This window comes from Alosa sapidissima, chromosome 18 (assembly GCF_018492685.1).
Source record: "Alosa sapidissima isolate fAloSap1 chromosome 18, fAloSap1.pri, whole genome shotgun sequence".
Lineage (NCBI taxonomy): Eukaryota > Metazoa > Chordata > Actinopteri > Clupeiformes > Clupeidae > Alosa > Alosa sapidissima.
In genome coordinates this window covers 900041-921317 of record NC_055974.1, presented here as the reverse complement: position 1 = coordinate 921317, position 21277 = coordinate 900041, and the positions used below count along the sequence as shown (strand labels likewise).

The following is a 21277-nucleotide window of genomic DNA, read 5'->3' as shown; positions in this document are numbered from 1 at the left end:
CACTGAATCCTTTTGCTATTAAAAGTTGTTTTTCCAGCATGGAAAGCAGAAATGGAAGCACAGGCATATGCACATGCTAACCCCCATTCTCTCTCTCTCACACACACACACACACACACAGAGACAATGACGCTTGTAAAGGCATGTAAACCACTTCACAATCATACAGAACCTCAACATTATTTTCTACATTAACTACTGACACTGAGCCATGGAATATGGGACATTACATTATGACTAACCATGAATCAGTGATGTGATTATTACAATCACGTGGCTCTCTATCTGGTCTGGTCTGACCACCAGTATGCCCCCTAATGGTCATTCAATGAAAGTATTTTAAAAACAGCAGCTCTCTCTCTCCCTCGATGTGTTGTGTGTGTGTGTGTCTGTGTGTGTGCAACACGTGTGTGTGTGTGTGTGTGTGTGTGTGTGTGTGTGTACGTATGACTGTCTGGTTTAAAGATATAGTATACAGTGTATATGTGAGTCCTTGGTGCCTGTGAGAATGAGGCCATGTCTGCTGGGAGTGTGTGTATATGAGGGGAAGAGTCTGCTGTCGCCGGGCAGAAGAGTCTGTCATAAACATACCAAACTACCACCTGCCTCAAGGCCTTTATCAGCATTAAACACGTCAGGAAGCTTCCTACATCAATCAAGATCTTATGTTGTAGTATTTAACACATGTACGTATATGTTCCACTTTTGCTTCATTTCATCTCATAATACAAAGGATTAATTACAGGTTTTGCCCATTGCTTGAACACTATAGGCCATACATGGGCAACATACGGCCCGCGGGCTTTCCCTGACCGGCCCGCGTAAGGTCCGTGAAAGAACAATAGTCAAGAGCCTAGCATAGAGATAATGCTCGCAAATCAATATCGTTGCTTTTATTTTGAAAGCGACTGCTATTTGTACGCCCATACATTTGTGCGTGGATGCATACGATGTAAATAAACACCCTCATTGATGTGCTGGTGAATATAATTTATGCTTCTGCGTCGACACAATGCAGTTGCCTTTAAGTCGGCGTAAACCTTTCAAAGTTGTGTCTCTTGTGTCTGCGTCGCTCACCACCGCAAAGGTTGTCAGAACGAACTCCTGCTGTTTGTTGGAGATACGAAGTGTTAATTTCAAAACGTTACTGGCAGATAGACAGTTTACATTCGGATAACCCCGTCACTGTAACCAAAATATGTCTGAGTTTATTTGCAAAGCTTATGTTAGCGAACTAGTATGATGCTACTACCCACAGGTTGCTTGAAGCAGCCGGCTCAACACACAGGGCGAGTTGACCAATCACAGTTTTGTGCATAAAGTTAAAGCAAAAACAAGGCCTACATTTTAAAAATAGTTTTCTTTGTGCATGTTGATTAACTAATGACAGCCTACTATTGTCTGCTTCACATTTTCATAGTCTAATTCTGCATAGAGTTAATTTAATGATGGTAATGATTTAATGATGAAATATTGCTGAGTGTTGATGAAATGGTGGCACAGGCCTATGGTTGTACTGACTCCTTCACATTTTCATGGCCTAGCCTAATTATATAGATATTGTAGTACTTTTTTATATCAGCCTTTGAAAACTGAAAAAAAAAATGTCAATGTCAAAAAATCATTTTCGAGAATGAGGATTAAATACTGGACATAGATTAAATAGCCTATTGCTGTTTTTCCTTGGTCTCCCTCACATTTTCATCTGTTCTTACGAGTAGTAAACAAAACCATATGATTTACTTAATGTTATACAAGAACAGAATAGAATTGGACAGAATTGAGTTCAGACTTGAGTTCGGTATTTTGGGTCCGGCCCTCCTCAACAGTCCCAGTTTGTCATGTGACCCCTTGGGGAAATTAGTTGCCTACCCCTGCTATAGGCACATGCTTAGACCACAGTAACAAAACTTGAAGCTTTTGTTACAATACCTTAAACACAGTGTAACCATACCTTAAACAAAATCACTGCTTTGCACTTTAGTTCCAATTCTTCAACACACTTGCACCTTTCTGCAACACACTTGCACCTGCACACTACACACTATTTCATACATAAGACACTTCGCTCATAAATGAAATCTCATAGGTACCATTGGGACAACACATCTATTCAAAATGCATTGGGTGCACACTTGAAAATACTTACAAAACTGATCACCAATCAGCCAGCCACAAATAGGCTTCAGTTGAGCAATTTTGAGAACTTTGCAAGCATGGAGGCAGGGAGAGCAAGAGGCAGAGGAAGAGGAAGACAAAGAGAGAGGGGAGTAGGAGGTGGTCGAAGAGGCTATGCACGGAGCAATATTTCAGATGATATTAGAGCAACTTTGGTGGATCATGTGGTACAGTAAATCATGGTCTGAAAATGAGGGAAGCTGGGCAGAGTCCACATTTACTGTAAGCCTGTTTTTCTGTATTTACAGAAGTGTATTTTTGGTTTGTTGGAAAAGCAACATAACAAAAAACTGTTGCATTGAGCTGCACAGAATGCTAACTGATTAACTGAATAAAAGCAGTGCAAATTAAAGACTGCATGTGTTTTATATAAAGTACACTAGTGTGTTGCTGCTAATCTGAGTTTCAATTCGACATAGATGTGAATGGTTTATTTCCCAGTGTTGTGTCCTGTGTGCTTGTGTGTAAAGTTTTGACACAATGAGCTAAAGTTTTGCAAAAAGTGTTCAAGCAAAACTGTAATTTTTGGTTGTTGTGAAAAGCTTTGTTGGAAAAACAACATAACACAAACTGTAAGTGTTGCATTGAGCTTCACAGCATGCTAACTGATGAACTGAAAACAGTTTTGCTTGATTGTTTACACTCATTTTCTGAAAGCATGCCCATACTTTCAGAACTCTACATACAAATCAAAACATACACACACACACACAACAGGCAGAACCCCTCAATTCTCCTGCAAAATGAAACTTTACATTCAAAACAATGTTATTTCTTCTCGAAATGGTATTTTGTTTTCAAATGACACACATAAACCATCATATGAGTAGACATTGATAAGAACCAGTTGAACACTGATGTGCTCAATGTAAAACACTATGATGAATGGAAAACACTTATCCATTCATCATAATGACTTTGGCCATTTTTTGTTCAGTGTTACACTTACTACAGACAGAATAGTAATAGACAGAATTTGAGAATATTGTTTTGTGGCAAAATCCAAGGTAAAAACACATTCAGAAGCCCCTGCTCAAGTTTAACTTTAAAAAGCACACTACCCTCAAATCCGCCAACAAATGGTCACAAACACAATACAAATGGCCCATCCAACAGCAGTATATAGTATGCGGCATGTCATTGAGGTTAACATCTTCCCACATTCTACATTCTGCTGCACCTGGCCATCTAACCCCAGGCCTATGACCATTAATCTTCTCCCTCCTTGGCTGACTGGCCTCTCTTACTGCCTCAGTGCTAGAACTTTCCTCAACAACAGGGGTACTGATGTCCTGCGAACTGTGGGTTTCTTCCTGTCGCTGAACTTCAACCGACTGACTTGATGCACTTCTTAAGAAATAGCTATCAATGCGGGGACCCTGTGTTCCCTCTACCAAGCACTTCTTTTTCCCTTGATGAATTTTCAGGCCCTTTAGACTTGTAACCTTCTGCCAACCACACACACACACATCTGCAGCTTTTTCTCAGTTTTATCTGAACTAGTGGCTTCCACAAACATGTTTTCCTTACTCATAATCAAATTCGTTCCAGGGTCAGTAACCATGTCTATCACAAGTGAGTCATCTTCCGCCCCTGCTCTCGCTGACTCTAGGGGTATTTTTCATTATGTCGTACTGTAGCTTAGTAGGGTGCAGCCCATAGCTTAGTGAAGCCTGGGGTACTGCCACAATGAGCTGCTAACCCATTGTAGCCCCGGCGGGGTCTATTTCCTCCTGTCAGCCGTCTTTCCGTGCTGTCACAAGGTACAAAACAACAGAAGAATTGACTGTATACAGTTACTGTAAACATAAACAAAACTATGCTGCATGCATCCTCTCTTCTATTTCGGTCTGGCCACAGCACCTCATCCACATCACTAGCATTATGCTAAAGCTCTGATTGTCAATTGTAAAACTGTGTGTGACAGGTGTTTGCCTGTGATGAGTCAGTGTGCATAGTAGGGAAATTAACTTTAGAATTTGAATGGCAGTGTGTTCCTTGTGAAAACAAGAGATCTGCATGAAAATTGTGCCAAATGCAGAGAATTGTCATAGTGTTTTGAAAAAAGTGTGCTTTAGAACTGTAATTTGAGTGTAAAGCAGGAATTGTGCTCATAGTTTAGCAGAACTGGTTCAGGGGGTTGGTGCACGAGTTGCATGTTGTGGTCATTGTGTCTCAAGTACCAGTAATTGTGTGTAAACAATTGAGAAAAACTGTAAAGGGAATGACAGATGTCACTCTCATTACTCTCAAAGGATGTTACGCCCAAAACACACCCACGACTGATTGCAGTTTTTTACAACTGTTTACACACATTTTCTAAACTCTGTGTCTATTTTTGAAAACACTGCCTTTTGCTTATTTTTAATGCAGTTTTAAATATAAGTGAACCTACCAGTTTGTGTTAAAACTGATAATTTGGCTTCAAGTTTCCCAGCAATAAGTCCAGTCCTTGCATATAGACCTGGTATCCCCAAACAGAGATACAAATGTATGTCACCTTATTACTACTAGTTTATAGCCCAGCTACCAGATTTTTGTCTAACCAACTACACACTGTTGGGCATAATGAAAAACACTCTCATCTTTAGTAGCCTATGCTTTGCCTTAATACTAAAATAGTTCAGATTGTTCACATGCACAGAAGTATTTGCAGATACACACCAGTGCTGTTGAAACATTTATTTATTTTTATTTTTCACCAAACAAGTCAGTGCAACATATGCACATATATAGGCCAATTAGCTTATGTAGTGTCATTTTGAATGGCAGTGTTTTGAAATGGGAAACATGTGACTTGTGAGAGATCTGTGTTCAGTGCATTTGAAAAGTGTCATTTTGAATTGCAAAATGTGTGTAAAGCAGAAAATGTGTTTAGACTTTTGGAGACTTGAGAAGAGGTTTTGCTCTCTGTGTGTCAGTTTAAATAATTGTGCTATGCGTGTCATTTTAGTGTGTTAGCAATTGGAAAAATTGCTACCCAACTTCTGGTTCAGGCAATAGTCATCTCACGACTCGACTACTGCAATGCTCTCCTGACAGGTCTCCCAGCCTGCGCAGTGAAACCACTTCAGATGATCCAGAACGCGGCGGCGCGCCTGGTCTACAACCAACCCAAAAGGGCACATGTTACCCCGCTGCTCATCCAGCTACACTGGCTACCTATGGCAGCCCGCATCAAATTCAAGTCTCTAACGCTTGCCTACAAAGTAGTCTCCGGTTCTGCTCCCACCTACTTGAATGCCCTCATACAGACTTACACTACCTCCAGACCGCTGCGCTCCTCTGACGAAAGACGTCTAGCTCTACCAACGGATCAAAAACAATGGTTCCGTGTCATCCTTTTTGGGCTACATGCCCAACAAGTTTCATGCACCCCGGTCTTTCAGTGTTCTGGGAATAGTTGACACAAAATGATATACAGCATGACCGCTGTTGCGCGGTGATCATAATAAAGCTTCTAAAATAAAGCTTGATTAACACAATTGTTTTTTAAGTAGCCTGGTTAGCACGCAGACCTTCTCAGTTGTAATTGAGAGTGGGTCTGGAAAAAGTTAATTGACACACGACTTCCAGCAGGGGCCTAACTAGCATTGAAATGAAACTTAAATAGGTGCATTAGACGTAATCTCTTACCAAATCGTTTCAGAAGTGCAGCAATCTCGTAAACAATGGTTTAAGTTGTTTACTCAATTCTAAAGAAATACAATTGGATTAACGATTGTATTTGTATGTTTTAGGGACATTAGAAATGGGCTTCAATGGCCTCTTGGCCAGATGGACCTGCAGAGCAAATCCCAAATTTGCCAAAGGTTTTGAGTCTTGCCAGGTGTCAATGTTTTTAGATTAATGAAATACATGCAAGTTCTGCAAATATTATCACAATTATTTTGTTCAATATTGAGATCATGATTATTAAACATGATTACTTAGTGATTTTGGAACTCATCCACTTTCAAAACTTTTTACATGTTTTTATTTCATTTTAAATATAATCCAACAGAAAAACAACCATGCAAAAAGATAATACATAGGAAAGCTAGACAAAAGGAGAGCATTGTTATAAAACTGGATGTAGCAAAATAATCATTATATTTTGATTATGTTGTTTTCATAATCGTTGGAAGTCATAATCACTATTAATTGATTAATTGCACAGCCCTACTCCATACATGTCAACATGATCATTATTTATAGAGCACTTTTCCAAATCCATATGGCAAGGTGCTTTACAAAGGCAACAAAGGCATATACTACCTTACATATATTATATAAAAACATAAAAACAATTACAGTATAACAACAATACAGTAGAAAAGGGTAAAGACATTCTTTTGTAAAGGAAATGAAAACCTGTTCAAAAGAAATTAAAACTCTTTCAAGTGAAAAGCCTTAAAAGTAAACAGTCAAATCTTAAAATCTATTAAAATAAAAATCCTTCAAAGTAAACAGTAAAATCTTAAAATCTATTAAAATCAACTGGGAGCCAGTATGGAGAGGCTAAAACAAACATGATGTGATCACGTCTGTTTTAGTTGTATTCTGATCTGAATAACTAACTGAACTCCATTGGCTCATCAAAATCTGCTGCCTCAGCCTTGAGTATATCTTTAAGATACTTGTTTCCCTTTGCTGCCTCCTCAACTCTTTTCAGTAGCTCCTCATTTTCACTTTCCATCAAGTTCCTGACAAACCTTTGAAATATAGTAAGCAAAGGACGGGCAAATTCAATCACATTCCCTTTCATACCTGCAAACTCATAGGTATATCCTGCAGTGAGCAAACCAAAAACTTTCCCAAGAGCATCAAACACTGGGGACCCAGAAGACCCATGATACATGAAAGTGTTGTAGGTCACACATTTTACATGTCCACCCATCATTATATCTTCAATGCCTTTGTTTTTGAGACTTTGAACGATTGATAGGAGAATGAACATGTCTTTGTACTGATCTAAATGGCCATTTACAGCTTCTGCTCGCTTCTCTTTCTCAATGATAAATGTGGGGTCCATTTTTTTCACTTCTCCTCCTGGATGACCAATAATACAGGCTTCACCATTCTGAGGCGGTGGACCGAAATTCTTCAGGAGCCCTGGTGGTACCTTTGCTTTTGTTTGTTGATTGGATGTCTGGTCCACAGGGCTGATTTCTAGAATAGCATAATCTAGATTGACATCAATGTCAACAAATGTTTTCACACCAGTAAAGCAGTGGTAATTTGGCACTGGATCCTCATAGTTAAAAAGAGCAAACACCTCTAGTTCTTTGCCTTCAACATGATCTTTAAACAAATGTGCATTAGTCAGAATAAACCTATCAAACAGCACAAAGCCTGTACCCTCACAAACATCCGTAACAATGATTTTGCAAACTGACTCGCCCAGTTTGAGCAGCTTCCTGACTCTGTGGACCTCACTAAAAGACTGTTGGACTTTTCCCAAAGTTCTCCTTCCTCAAGTCCAGTGCTTCCTGATAAGAATTACCAGGGAATCTACTCTCCATCCATTCTTTGAGATCTGGAAAATGCTGACGCAGTCGCTCATAAATCTCTTCAGTGTCGATGCCACTCTTTTCTACTGCTGTTTTTACACTGACTCCACTCTGATGTGCTACATCTGTGACTGACCTTGGTTTACGCATGCTTTGTGAATTAGGTGATGGGTTTCTTGCATTTTTTTCATGACTATTATGTTCATCACTTTTCCTTTTGGGAAGACATATCTTAAACTTTTTCTCGTTCAAGTTGACAACCTTTTGTGTGTGTACTGTGTACTGCTTTGGATTCTCATTGTTGGACAGACGAAAGTTGCCCAGGTTATCAATGAAACGACCATCTATTCTCAGAGCCTCCTCGACTGTCATCCCTTTCTTACCGTAAACACAGAGAAACTTGAACTGTTTGACAGTATTGTTTCTAAAAAGCTCCTTTGTTCTGGTGTGTATCCCTCCTACTGTATCAATGTAGAAGACAGAATATTTGTCTGTTGGATATATATTTTTGTCATGTTGGTTTTGAGCCTTCTCTACCGACTCTGATTTACATGATATGGTCAGACACTCACCATTCCTAATGCAAGAACAAAGGAAATGTGTTGCAACAATAGATTCCCTATCCCCTTTACCCAGCTGAATGATAATATTCTCATCTGCACATGTAATCATTTCCTTTGATTTTTTATTTGATTTGATAGCCTCCAGCACTGTGTTGGGTTGGTCACAGTCAATGGTGTATTCACTGAGGTCAGTTGGACTAAACTTCACTGTGAAATAATGTGAATGTTGGTCCTGCAGGAAATCAGAGTGATACAATGAAAGTTAGGTGCCCTCGTTGCACTAAAAAAGGCAAAAATGTTTTGTATGTATGTAGTGTATGATACTTACTCACCATAAATGCATGGCTATTCTCCTCCTTGACTTTCTCTGGACTAGGTGGAACATTCTGCAAAAACAGAGTTTTAGATTCACTGAAATCATGGAACTCCATTAAACGTTGTGGCTGATAGTCAATATGAATGCAATGATTTTCCAGAGTAAATCAATTTTTATACACATCCAGGATTATTATAGGATGTTTTCTCTCAATTAATTTGCTTCCCTTTGAGGTTCAATCATTGTGTTCATTGTGAGACCAAGATAAATTGACAAAAGATAATTGTATATTCCTTTTTTTACTCAACTTTATCAAGGGTGCCAATAAGTGTGAAGGGCACTGTAGATTTAGGTGTGACCACTGGTGTGTGCAATCAGACATACACTGGTAACACTTTATAATAACTACACACAATTGATCATTTATTAAGCCTTTGTTACTTATTAGTTAATGGTTTGTTCATCATTAGTAATGTCTAATTTATCATCAGTAAAGCATTTGTTCACAGTTATAAATAGTTTGTTCATAGTAAATAAGCCTATATCTAAAATATGTTTATACATTATTGTTAATACTTAATAAATGATGCAATAATATGTTTTTGATTAAGTAATATTTCCATTATTTAACAGTTGTTACATACACATGCACTAATGATTAGTTAGGGTGAGGATACATATTTTATAAACCACTTCCTAATACTATAATTCATAATTAACTCAGGAATTACAAGTGGCTAGTTAAAGATATTTTGTGAGCTCATCTAAAGTGAGTACGTTCATCACAGTTCATCCATTGCAACTGGATTGATGAAAGGTCACTTACACCTGTAGGCTACATTGTGTTTGGGAAAAGCAAAAGCTATCAGTATAATGTTATTTATTTATTTATTTATTTTATTTTTTTTATTTATTTATTTATTTATAAACCCCCTTAACCCCCAACCCTTAAATAAACTTTTGAACGTGACGCTTTTGTGGTCCTCGTCCTGTTTGGTGTCTGACAATTACTTATTAAGTATAAATCATGTACTTACAAACATATTTTTTGGATAGGCTTATTTATAGAACAAACCATTTATAATTGTGTGAACAAATGCTTTACTGATGATAAATTATGTATGAACAAGAAATTACTAATGATGAACAAACCATTAACTAATAAGTAACAAAGGCTTAATAAATTATGAATTGTGTGTAGTTATTATAATGTGTTACCCATACACTTCTACCATTGCAACAATCTGGAAAATCTGACAAATACCAGATGGGCTCTACCTAGGCCACAAAACTGGGCAAATAGATTCACCATGCTGCACATGTTTTTTTGAGTCTATAGTGACCAGGGGCATTTTCTACACCTGCAAGTAGACAACACCAAAAGACTCAACCAACTTATTCAGAGAGCTAACTCAATCCAGGGGGTGGTGCTAAACAATCTGCTTACAGTCATGTGGAGGAGGATGCTGTCAACATGGACAACATCAGGGTTAGTGCAATGTAAATGTAAATCAGGTTTCTCGAAGTATACTTGTGTATACAAGGAATTTGGTCTCTGCATTTACGACTGCCCCACTGCTAGCTACGGTGTCCCATACCATACTAGGGTGTGGGCCCAAGGTTCAAATTTGGCCTGTGGTCATTTCCTGCGAGAGAGAGTCCACTCCCCACATCTCTTCCATTTATTTCCTGTCTTATTTTCACTATCCTGTCAATAAAGTAAAATGGATAACACCTCCCACCTTCTACGCAATAACTGCTTAGCCTGAGTAGCTCTAACATGACTTAACATTACACTGTCACATAAGCTATTTTCTACCTGGCCATCTAAGATATTTAATTCAATCAGGGTGTGCTGGTGTAGTGGTTAGTTATGTCTCTTTGTAAATGGTTCAAATCCTGAATATTGTGAGTAACTAAGGATAAAAGTGTCTGCTGAACATTCCCTCTTCTTGCTGAAATTGTCATTTTACAGCCTGTATAACCTTTAGGAACAATAAAACCATTCCCTTAATTCCTTTAATAAAGTTTTTTTTCTGAATATGGTTATGATACTGAAATCTAAAAAATTTAGCCTTTTTATCTTTTAAACATCTCAAGAATCCACAGCTATGGGAGCTCACCTGAGAGGCTCTAGCTCCATCTGGCTGTGTACTGCGGCTGCTGCAGTCAGGACCGTTCTGATAAAACAAAGGAAGTAGAATCTGTTGGGCATGACTGGACTTGTTTGGCCTAGGCCTACAAGTTACAGATGTCAAGATAATAAATGTTAAGCACTGAGTACACAACATTGTTATTAGTTAAATTATACTTACGCTCTTCTTTAAAAAGGATCTGATGTCTTGATCTTTTGCCCTCCCCTGATGTCCTGCGTTTTGCTTTTTTTTCGGAGGCATTTTCACCTAACAGCACAATAATAAAGTTTGAACATGTAATGTTTGGCCCAAAATGCTCTCTTTAGACTCCACCAAAATATTGTCATATTATGTACAGCAGTGTTTCTTAACTGGTAGGTCGGGACCCAAAAGTGGGTCGCAGAACCATTTGGGTGGGTCGCAGAGCTTGTGGGTAAAAAATCAATAAAAAATCACCCATTTTAAGTGCTACTTTGTCAGATCTAATATTCTAATCCTGAAAACTTCACAAATGTAACGCCAAACATCAGCATGTTCCAAACAAGTAGGCCTACAGGCACTTTGCGTGTCTTACCATGTCACTCACCTTATCTGTTGGCTTGAAGGCTAAAAAATAATATGGGTCGCGACTAAAAGAACATGGGAAATTGTGGGTCCCAAAGCAAGACCACTTAAGAACCACTGATGTACAGTATATTGCATACAACATTTCATGATACAAGATGACACATACAAGATGACGCCCCTTGGAAATGGGAGATGAATGAACCTTGCCTCAAAATGTTACAGTGTATGGATAAGCTGACAAGAGCAATGAGGAAGAACATGTTGGCATGATGACATGTGTAAATAACATTTAGGCAACATCGTCTGTATTCCATTGATGTCCAAACTATTGTCCAGCTATAAAATTGTAAAAATGGTCAAGCATTTTTTCTAGAAAATGGAGGATTTTACCATTCCAAATTGTATGTGCAAGGCAATAACTCGTCTCTATCGTACAAAATTGTGCAGCGCTGCAAGATCGCACCGCCGCCGATTTGACAATATCAGAGCAGGAAGCCAGGGAATTTTCTTCCTACAGATACAGGTCTTGTTATAACCTCTCCGTACACTTTCAAAGTTTACAATACTTCCGTTTGTCTGTAGAAACCCTCACCACACTACCACAGAAGTATAATTATATTTATAAGTGGTCTTGCTCAAAACGCCACCAATTATGTTGCTCTCAAATTAAAAATGTTGAAGTTGTTAACTTGTTGTTAGACCAAGGACCACTTAACCAATAAAAAACTGCAGAACTGTTTGGATTTGCATACAAGTTGGCTCAATATTGCAAACAACTCATCTACTGTATATTATATTTTACCACGTCTGCTCGTGGACCACTTGGGATAGCCACGGACCACACTTTGAGAAACACTGCTCTAAAGTGACAAAGGTAGGCCTATGCCTACAATGGCTTTGTGCCTTGTGCTTACCTCACCGGTGCAGTCTGATATGCTACTAAACTACAACTCCTTCAGGCTTCAGACAGAGTACTTTTAAGCTGTTGTCCAAGTAGCTAACCATGTGTTAAACATAACTGCTCGTGTGGCGATCTGTGTAACGAAAAAAAAACTTAACCGTTTTGTGGAAAGAAAGTTCCCGCCTGAAAGATGAATGTCGAAAACCCAGAGTGCAATGCGGGAAAATGGGTTGTGGTAAGTGCGTCTATGGGTAAGTGGGAAAACACGAAGTGGAATCGGGTGAAAAATGATGATCAGGAATTTAGAAGAGTTGCCGACTGGCACTGTTATCCAAATGCCTTTTGAGTTTATGGGCTCCCGGGTCAGACTGGGAGCAAAATTCGCCCCTGGCAATTTTCTCCAGGACCGGCCAACCACTGGACCGACGACCCCCCCTCCCCCCCAAAAAATCCCCCAGTATTATGCTGTAGCAACACTTCATAAACTGAACCCAAACATTTAGATTTGGACCTATAGCCTAAACACAATAACATGGGGGTCCGGGGTGACATCGTCATAGTTGACAGAAATTACGTTTTGTGCCAACATGTTGTAGGCTAGAAACACAAACACAGCCTTTATTTGGTGCAAATCTTCTCCTAACTTTGGTGTCCCAGTGACGCCACTTCCATTTGCCTCCATGGTATCTTTCAAAAAAATTTGAACGCCAGTCTATGGCGAAAAATAAATTATTTTCTGGTCCCGGTTGACTTGTGCCTCAAAACCAACATAACTTTTGAAGTCTATCGAACAACAGTACTTTCTTGACGTGAAAAATGATCTTTAGAATTCACACACATCATATGTGAAATTCGTGGCACAATTCAAACTGGACCAAAAATAATTGTTATCTCTCCATTAACTCCCGTTCATATTTTTTAAAAGATAGGTCCAAAGATTGTTAAGGCGGAGCAAGATACTTCGTCGTAGTTCATGTCTATGGGCGCGAAATGGGGATCGAATCCTGTCTGCATAAAGAGGCGTGTCGATTACGTATTGACGAGCGTAAGTTGCAACCGGCCAACAGCAGCGGCAGAAATAACCGGCGCACACCTGATATAAGGTTGATTTTCTCCAGACTGGATTGCTCAAAAATGCTAAAAATGTACCTGAAATGTTCAGAAGGGTTTGAGGATCTTGAAAATGTGCCCGAAATTCACATTCCTAACTCTATAGAACCAAGACTTTAGCATATGTGGTGAAATTCTGAGCTATGCCCATAGACTTCAATGGAGCAGTCGCTGCCTCTGCTCTGCATAAAGGGGGATTTTGACCCCCCCCCCCCCCTCGTGCGATCCGGGTTCCCGGAAGTGGCTCCTGATGAAATATCTTGCTCCGCCTTAACAATCTTTGATAGGTCCCTTGTAGCGGAAGTAAAACGGAAGTCACTGGGACACTCTATAGTCCGCGATTCACATTAACTGTAGGCCATAGTTCGAATTACAGGGGATACTGGGGGGTACTATACCCCCCAATGAAGACCCAGTACCCCCAAAGAGAAATATCAGTTTTGGGGGGGTCAGATAATGTTTCTGATATTGTGAAAAAATATCATTACAGTTACAATACAAGTAAACTCCTGTTTTCACTGTAGGAACATTTCAGTGTAAAGCGATTTCAGAAACCCCTATTGTGGACCGTACCATTTTTAACCACCGTGGCGCTAGAAGCAACTGAGCGAGTGTCAACATTGAATGACAAAACGCTAGGTAAATTCCTCCAGTAATTCTCTATTTAAATAAACCGTTTTTATATTACCGGTAGGCCTATGCACAAGAGGGTCTGATGTAGCTAAGCCTACATAATATCAGTGAAACCTGTGGAAACATAAAAAGACCCAAGTAGCCTAGGCTAAATATGTGCTAGTATTTGAATTTGTTTTTAATTGGTTGGTATTGTTTTTACAATTGTAACAGACTGGTATCATAATGAATGTATTATCCCCTCGGGGCTTTCCGTAGTGAAATGATATATTCATGCTCTCGCGGTAGAGAGCGCTATTCTGGATACTGTGTTACAGATGATGACTAAGTGCAATAAACTGTTCTCAACAACTTCTGACTAACGAATTATTATAATATAGTAATAAGTGCTAAAGCTCGGTTACATTGGTGACAGCGGTTTTACGTTTGTGACGTTCGAGTTTTGTTTACTGTAGTCGTTTTCTTTTGTTAGTGTGTAGTGAATGTCTTGTTAACGTTAGGCTAGCTAGTTTGGCCATTGTTGCCTAGCTTCACCGGTTCCTAGGCTAATAGAATACGAAGGCAAGGAGAGAAACTTTTTCAACATGTGGTGCAAAGAGGAGGAAGATTCGTTGCTGTTTAACACTCGGCGGGACAAAGATTATCAGGCCGCCAGGGTGAAGATTGACCTTCCACCTGCGTTTTCTGGGGAGGATGACAAACAAAGTTTTCTCTGCTGGGCACGTCAATTTGAAGTGGCAGTCCGCGCTCTCGTGGAGGGGGACGAGGGAAGAGAGTATCATTATGAACTGGTGAGAATTCTACCAACTCGTTTGAGCAAAGCAGCATTCCTGTTGTGGGATAGCCTTCCTGCTACAGTCCAGGCTGATTATAAGACTGTTAAAGAGAGACTTAAAGAAGCCTTTGGTCGCAAACAGTTTTTGGACCGTTTCAAAGCAAACCTCTCCACCCGCCCTCGCGCTCCACATGAGAGCCTTGTTGTTTATGCTGCTGATATCAACAGACTTGTGCTAGAGGCATTCCCTGACTATGGGAAAAATGCTACGAAAGAGGAGAAGTTTCGCCGCTTCCTTGCTGGTCTGGATCCTGAGCTGAGAGTAAAGTGTCACGAACAAGGGGCAACAGACATGGAGGAGGCATTGGTGATCGCTGAGAGGTGTGAAAATGCTAGAGAGGCTGTTAAATTGGACTATGCGAGTACTAGTGGCACGGCTGGCTTTACCGCCGCTGTTGGGGGTCCTGTAGCCTCTGTTCACTCACTGACTGATTATGGGAGTTTACACAAAACAGTACATAGCCTTGCCGAGGAGTTGAGGAATATGCGAGTAGAGATGAAAATGATGGCCGAGGAAAATCTTCGACTGCGGACGAGTGCAGGTGGATGGCGCAGCTCTCCTCCATCAGGGAGGAGCCCATGCTATTGCACCTGTGGAGGTTCTGGATGCCAGTCGCGGACCTCCCGTGAGCCACAGCGAGGCCGTTCGCCGGATAGGAGATTCCCGTCACCTGGGGGAGACCGGAGGCCGTTCATGGCGTCCCGCAGCCACGGGAGTCCTGGTCCTGCCTGGTCACCGGGGAGGCGCAGCCCCAGCCCAGGCCATCGCACCCACTATGAGGAGGAGACACCCAGGAGACGGGGAGTGCGTTTTTTCTCGCCTCACAACGAGCGCCAGCTCAGCCGACAGGGAAACGGGATGTAGCTGATGTTGCGGCCCAAACGCCAGCTGCTCTCTCTTTGGGCCCACAGACTGACACAGGTGACAATGACTCAGTTATGAATGTGTCTGGGAACAACACTGAAAGCGAGATGCCTGTTTCTTATGTCAAAGGTGTGATTGAGGGCACAGTGGTTCCTGTGCTACTAGATTCAGGATCAAGCGTATCTCTTATTAGTGCTGAGTTCCGCATGTCTGTCCCTGCACTCCGTATCCGCCCCTTAAGGAAAAACTATGTAACTGCCCGTGCAGTGAATGGACAAATGTTAGACACGTTGGGCACAATTTCTGTTGTTTTATGTCTAGGCACAGACTCATGGCAACACACTTTCCATGTGTTGAGGGAAACTACGCAAGCAGTGTTATTGGGCTGGGACTTTTTGCTGAAGAACCATGCCCTTTTGGACGTTGCCCATGCCAGATTACAACTATGGGACACTACCATCCCTCTACTCAGGGGAAGAGACCTAACCCCTGTGTGCTGTAATGTGTCTATTGCCAACACCATGGCCTTCCCCCCTCTCAGTGAGATCATTGTACCTGTTAATGTCCATCCACCTACCTTATCTGGTGCCTATTCATGTGACTTTGTTGGCTATCTAGAGCCTAATATCCCTGACACTTCGAATCTAGTAGTGGCTCACACAGTCACCTCAGTGAAGAATGGACTGACATGTGCTCGGGTTCTAAACCCTACTAAAAATGATGTTGTTTTACGGCAGGGCACTCATTTAGGGGAATTCTACTCTGTGAGTGAGGCTGACTTAAATTCATTGCCACACAAGGTGGCTGCAGTGACGGCTGATACACCCCCTCTGTCTTCCTGTGTTTTGCCGTCTGTGTCATTGGACGAGTCCCCCATCTCAGAAGCACAGAAGGCAGCACTCTCAGAGTTGCTGCAGCAGCACAAGGACGTTTTCAGCACCACAAATAGGAACACTGGTAAATGCACACAGGTGAAACACCGCATTCACACAGGAAACCATCCTCCACTCAAGCAACGTGCATACCGAACATCCCCTGGAAAAAAAGCTGAGATTGAGAAACAGGTGGGAGAGCTGCTCGCAGATGGTGTCATTGAAGAGAGCTGCAGCCCCTGGGCCTCTCCAGTTGTTTTAGTAAAGAAAAAGAATGGTCAATGGAGATTTTGCGTTGACTACAGGCGCCTCAACAGTGTGACCGTGAAAGACTGTCATCCTCTGCCACGGGTAGATGACACACTGGATGCACTGGCAGGTGCTGTGTGGTTCAGCACATTAGACTTTTCGAATGGATTTTGGCAAATTGAAGTTGCGGAAGAGGATCGAGAAAAAACTGCGTTTACCACCGGGCGAGGCCTCTATCAGTGGCGATCTATGCCCATGGGTCTTTCAAACTCGCCCGCAACATTTCAAAGAATGATGGAGCTTGTCCTCAGGGGTCTGCCTTGGAACATCTGTATGGTGTACCTGGACGATGTCCTTCTTTACAGTGCCACTTTTGAGGAACATCTTTCCAGCCTCGGCGAGGTATTTTCAAGAATTAAGACCGCCGGATTAAAATTAAACCCCTCAAAGTGTCACCTTGCCCGGAATCATGTGCTGTTTTTGGGACACACAATTTCTCAACATGGTCTACAGCCTGATCCAAAGAACACTGATAAAGTCAGAAAATGGCCAACTCCTCAGTCTCCATCTGAAATCAGAGCCTTTGTGGGCTTATGCTCATATTACAGGCGCTTTGTACACAATTTTGCCAAACATGCCACCCCTCTGAATCGTCTGATGGGTAAAAATGTACCTTTTGAGTGGACTGTGGACTGTGAAACATCATTTAACTATCTGAAAAATATGCTGTCCTCTGCTCCCATTGTGGCCCTACCGGACTTCAATGTGCCCTTTAAAGTGTTCACAGACGCCTCAAAGGAGGCTGTTGGTGCCGTTTTAGCCCAAGTTAAAGAAGGGGTGGAGCATGTGGTGGCGTACGCTAGCCAAACATTAAATCAGACACAGCGTCGCTGGTCCACATTTGACCGTGAACTGTGGGCAGTTGTGTGGGCTGTGCGTGAGTTCAGGCATTACATTGGCCTTACGTCCTTTACCATTGTCACAGACCACCGCCCTCTGTTGGGGCTCAGACGCATGGCTCTCGATAATGACCCAACAGGCAGGCGAGGTAGATGGATTTTGGAGCTGGACCCACTCAATTGGGACATTGTGTACAAAGACGGTCAACGTCATATGAATGCAGACGCTCTCTCCCGGCGGCCGGAGAGGGACAGCCTGGCTGACAGCATAGCAAGCTACTCAGACAACATGGTGGGAGTAAACGCTATACACCCAATGCCTCCAGACCCAACTAATCTGCAACCTGACACAGGGGTCTGCCTGTCATCACAGGCACTCACAGCGGATGCGCCAAGGGCGGTAGGAACAGGCATCCTACCATTGCTGTCCACCCTGGGACATGATGTGGCAGACATTAAAGCGCAACAGGAGGCAGATGTGGTCATTGGAGTTGTTCTCGGCTGGATGGAGATATCCCGGAGGCCGTCTCGACCACGACTGAGGGGCGCCTCTTACAGTTTGAGGAAGCTGTGGACAGAATTTGATCGACTAATTATGCAAGATGGACTATTATGTCGGTCTGTTGTCTCGTCCCTCACCGGTGACAGACTAAATCAAATTGTGGTCCCCTCTGCTCTCATACCTGATATCCTGCAGCGACTACATGGTGGCCCGGCCTCTGCCCATTTCTCAGCTGAGCGTGTGTGGGAGCATGCACGCCAGATCTGTTTCTGGCCCTCCATGTTCAAAGACATCAAGAACTGGTGTGAACAGTGCAAAGCGTGTCAGACACGCCGGTCCCCAGTGCCACCACATCGTGCACCAATGGGGGGCTCTTGTGCAACTCGTCCATTTGAGAGAGTGGCGGCTGACATTGTTGAATTGCCATTGACAACCAAAGGGAACCGGTACGTGCTGGTAGTTGAAGATTATTTCACAAAATTTGTTAATTTATATCCTCTGCAAAACCAGACAGCACAAACAGTAGCGCGATGCCTCTTTGAGGATTATGTGTTAGTGCACGGTGTACCGGAGCGCTTGCACAGTGATCAGGGGCGTCAGTTTGAAGCAGAGGTGATACAGAACCTCTGTCAGCTGCTGGGAATCACAAAAACACGCACCACTCCCTACAATCCAAAATCAGATGGAATGGTTGAGCGTTTTAACAGGACCTTAATTGACCAGCTGGCTAAAACTTTACTGGAGTGTGGGGGTGAATGGGATGAATATGTGAAGCAAGTGTCCTTCGCTTACAATACCTCAGTGCATGCCAGCACACGTTTCACTCCCTACTTCCTTGCCCACGGACGTGAGGCAAGGGTTCCGGTTGACATTCTGATACCTACTCGTGCCTTGGCGTCGCTGGCACCTGGATCTCACAGTGAGTTTGTCTCCTCATTGCGAGACAAACTGGAGTCTGCCTTCAGCAGAGCCAGAATGAGTAATGAGGATGCTCATGAGCGGCAGAAGCTTTATCATGACGAGAGAGCCCGACACAAACCTTACAAGGTGGGTGCAATGGTGTGGCTTAACAACCCAGTTGAAAGCCGCATGAAATTAGCCCCACACTGGAAAGGGCCCTATCAGGTCTTGCAGGTATTGGACTCAGGCGATGTACCGGGCCTCACCTACCGTATCATCAACCCCTTGGACTGTGATGAGCGACAGCAGGTGGTGCATTATGACAGATTGAGGCCTTATACACTGCCAGTTCACCTGCCTGAACAGCCGCGAAAGTCCAGTCCTCCTTTGCCCCCGGTCCCTTGTTCTTCTGGGATTGTGTTTTCGGGCCCGGATCACGATGGACTGTCTGATGCAGCTGAGGGGCCGTGTTCGGCAGAGCACACTGCACCGCCAGGCCCTACCAGGAGTCGGCAAGGGAGAGCACTAAAGGCCCCTGGACATTTCAGTGATTTTGTTGTCTACTGAGTGTGTGTGAATTGCAGTTCTGGTCGACGGTGTTTTACTTTCCGTTGAGATTGTAAAAAAAAAAAAAAAAAAAGAGAAAAAAAAAAAAACATGGGGACATATCTTGTTGTTTTGGTTAAGTGTGTGTGGAATACAATACCATGTCTGGATGCATACTGTACCTACTGCATATCTGACCTATATGTTGATTAGTATGCTGTTTACATTTTCAGGGATTACCTGGAATATTTTCTGCATGGGTGTTTTCTATGTGGAGTTGCTTTATACCTACACTGTTAGTGGTTGTTCTTTTGTAAACGAGGACGTTTACTCTTGGAGGGGGGGACGTATGTAACAGACTGGTATCATAATGAATGTATTATCCCCTCGGGGCTTTCCGTAGTGAAATGATATATTCATGCTCTCGCGGTAGAGAGCGCTATTCTGGATACTGTGTTACAGATGATGACTAAGTGCAGTAAACTGTTCTCAACAACTTCTGACTAACGAATTATTATAATATAGTAATAAGTGCTAAAGCTCGGTTACACAATCTATTATTTCCTATTTTTAGTTTGATAAATGTAGTTTCATCTGAGAACCCTGATACTATCTTAATGAAACTATTTTCTATCTACAAACAATTGCATTAAAAGTGTAAGTGCAGTTAGGTTTTATACACTGTTCATGTGTTAAGGGGTACCCAACAGACAGGAGAGGCACAGGATAAAAGCCGTGAGCAGGCCGCAGGGCAGGGCTGTAGTACTCGAGTCCGGTCTTGGACTCGAGTCCGGACTCGAGACCGTTTTTCTATGGTCTCGGACTTGTCTCGGACTCGCTAGTATTTGGACTTGGTCTTGTCTCGGTCTCGGCCACTGGTCTTGCCAAATATGGCTTTTGGTCTCGACCGAGTCCAGGTGTCTTTAGGGCCATCAAAATTAACGTGTTAATCGCCGCGATTCATTTTGAAATACATAATGCGTTACAAAATATTAACTCAATAGTGTTTACCTTTGTGGGGGGCTGATGTCACGTAACGGAAGCCGCAAAACCTAAAACCGCAAGCCTGAGAGTTTATTTTACTGTCTGTGGAGTTAGCTAAAGATAAAGAGGAACCAACATTTAGCCAAATAGTAGCTTTACTGCAAACTGCTTTTCACTCTTCTTAGATAACGTTTACAATGTCAAAATGCACCAACTGCAACAGTTACATAAAGATGATACTTTTCGGCTCCTCTCCATTAAGATCCAACTTGAACGTATGCTACTCCATTTAATTAAGAGCGCGTCTGAACGCACACGAGGAGAGAAAACGATTGGCAGGCTCCAGCTGGCTTGTCGTTGTTGATGATAATTGATATCTCCTTTTTAATATAAGAAACTTATAAAAGGAAGGCAACAAAGACGAGGTTAGAGGAGATTACGGATTTATCCGATTTCCACTACTGACCAGTTATAAACATGTAGGCTGCACTCACTGTGATTTGAAAAATGGACAAAAATATGAAGAGTTGTCTTTGCCTTTGTGTAATGGAACTGGTGAGTCTTGAAGTCTTCAATAATTTGTTTACATGAAGCACATATTATGCCGATTGAAACACATTCCATTCAGATAGCTAGGTGACTGGCTCAGGCTCATCATTCACTTTTAATTGCAAACAGAAAATGTCTAGCTAGCATCATGTCATTACATGCTTCTATTTCCAAAGGAATG

General features: G+C 42.0%; 1 protein-coding gene across 1 annotated transcript; it reads right to left on the bottom strand.

Moving 5' to 3' along the window:
- Positions 1 to 7453: 7453 nt before the first annotated feature.
- Positions 7454 to 12322, bottom strand: LOC121690071 (serine protease FAM111A-like). Its single transcript, XM_042070417.1, has 5 exons — positions 12166 to 12322; positions 10865 to 10951; positions 10673 to 10729; positions 8566 to 8619; positions 7454 to 8465 (listed from the first exon to the last, which is right to left on the bottom strand). The coding sequence occupies exons 2-5, from the start codon at positions 10943 to 10945 to the stop codon at positions 7596 to 7598; spliced, it is 1062 nt and encodes a 353-aa protein (XP_041926351.1). The 5' UTR covers positions 10946 to 10951; positions 12166 to 12322; the 3' UTR covers positions 7454 to 7595.
- Between the last annotated feature and the right edge of the window lie 8955 nt (positions 12323 to 21277).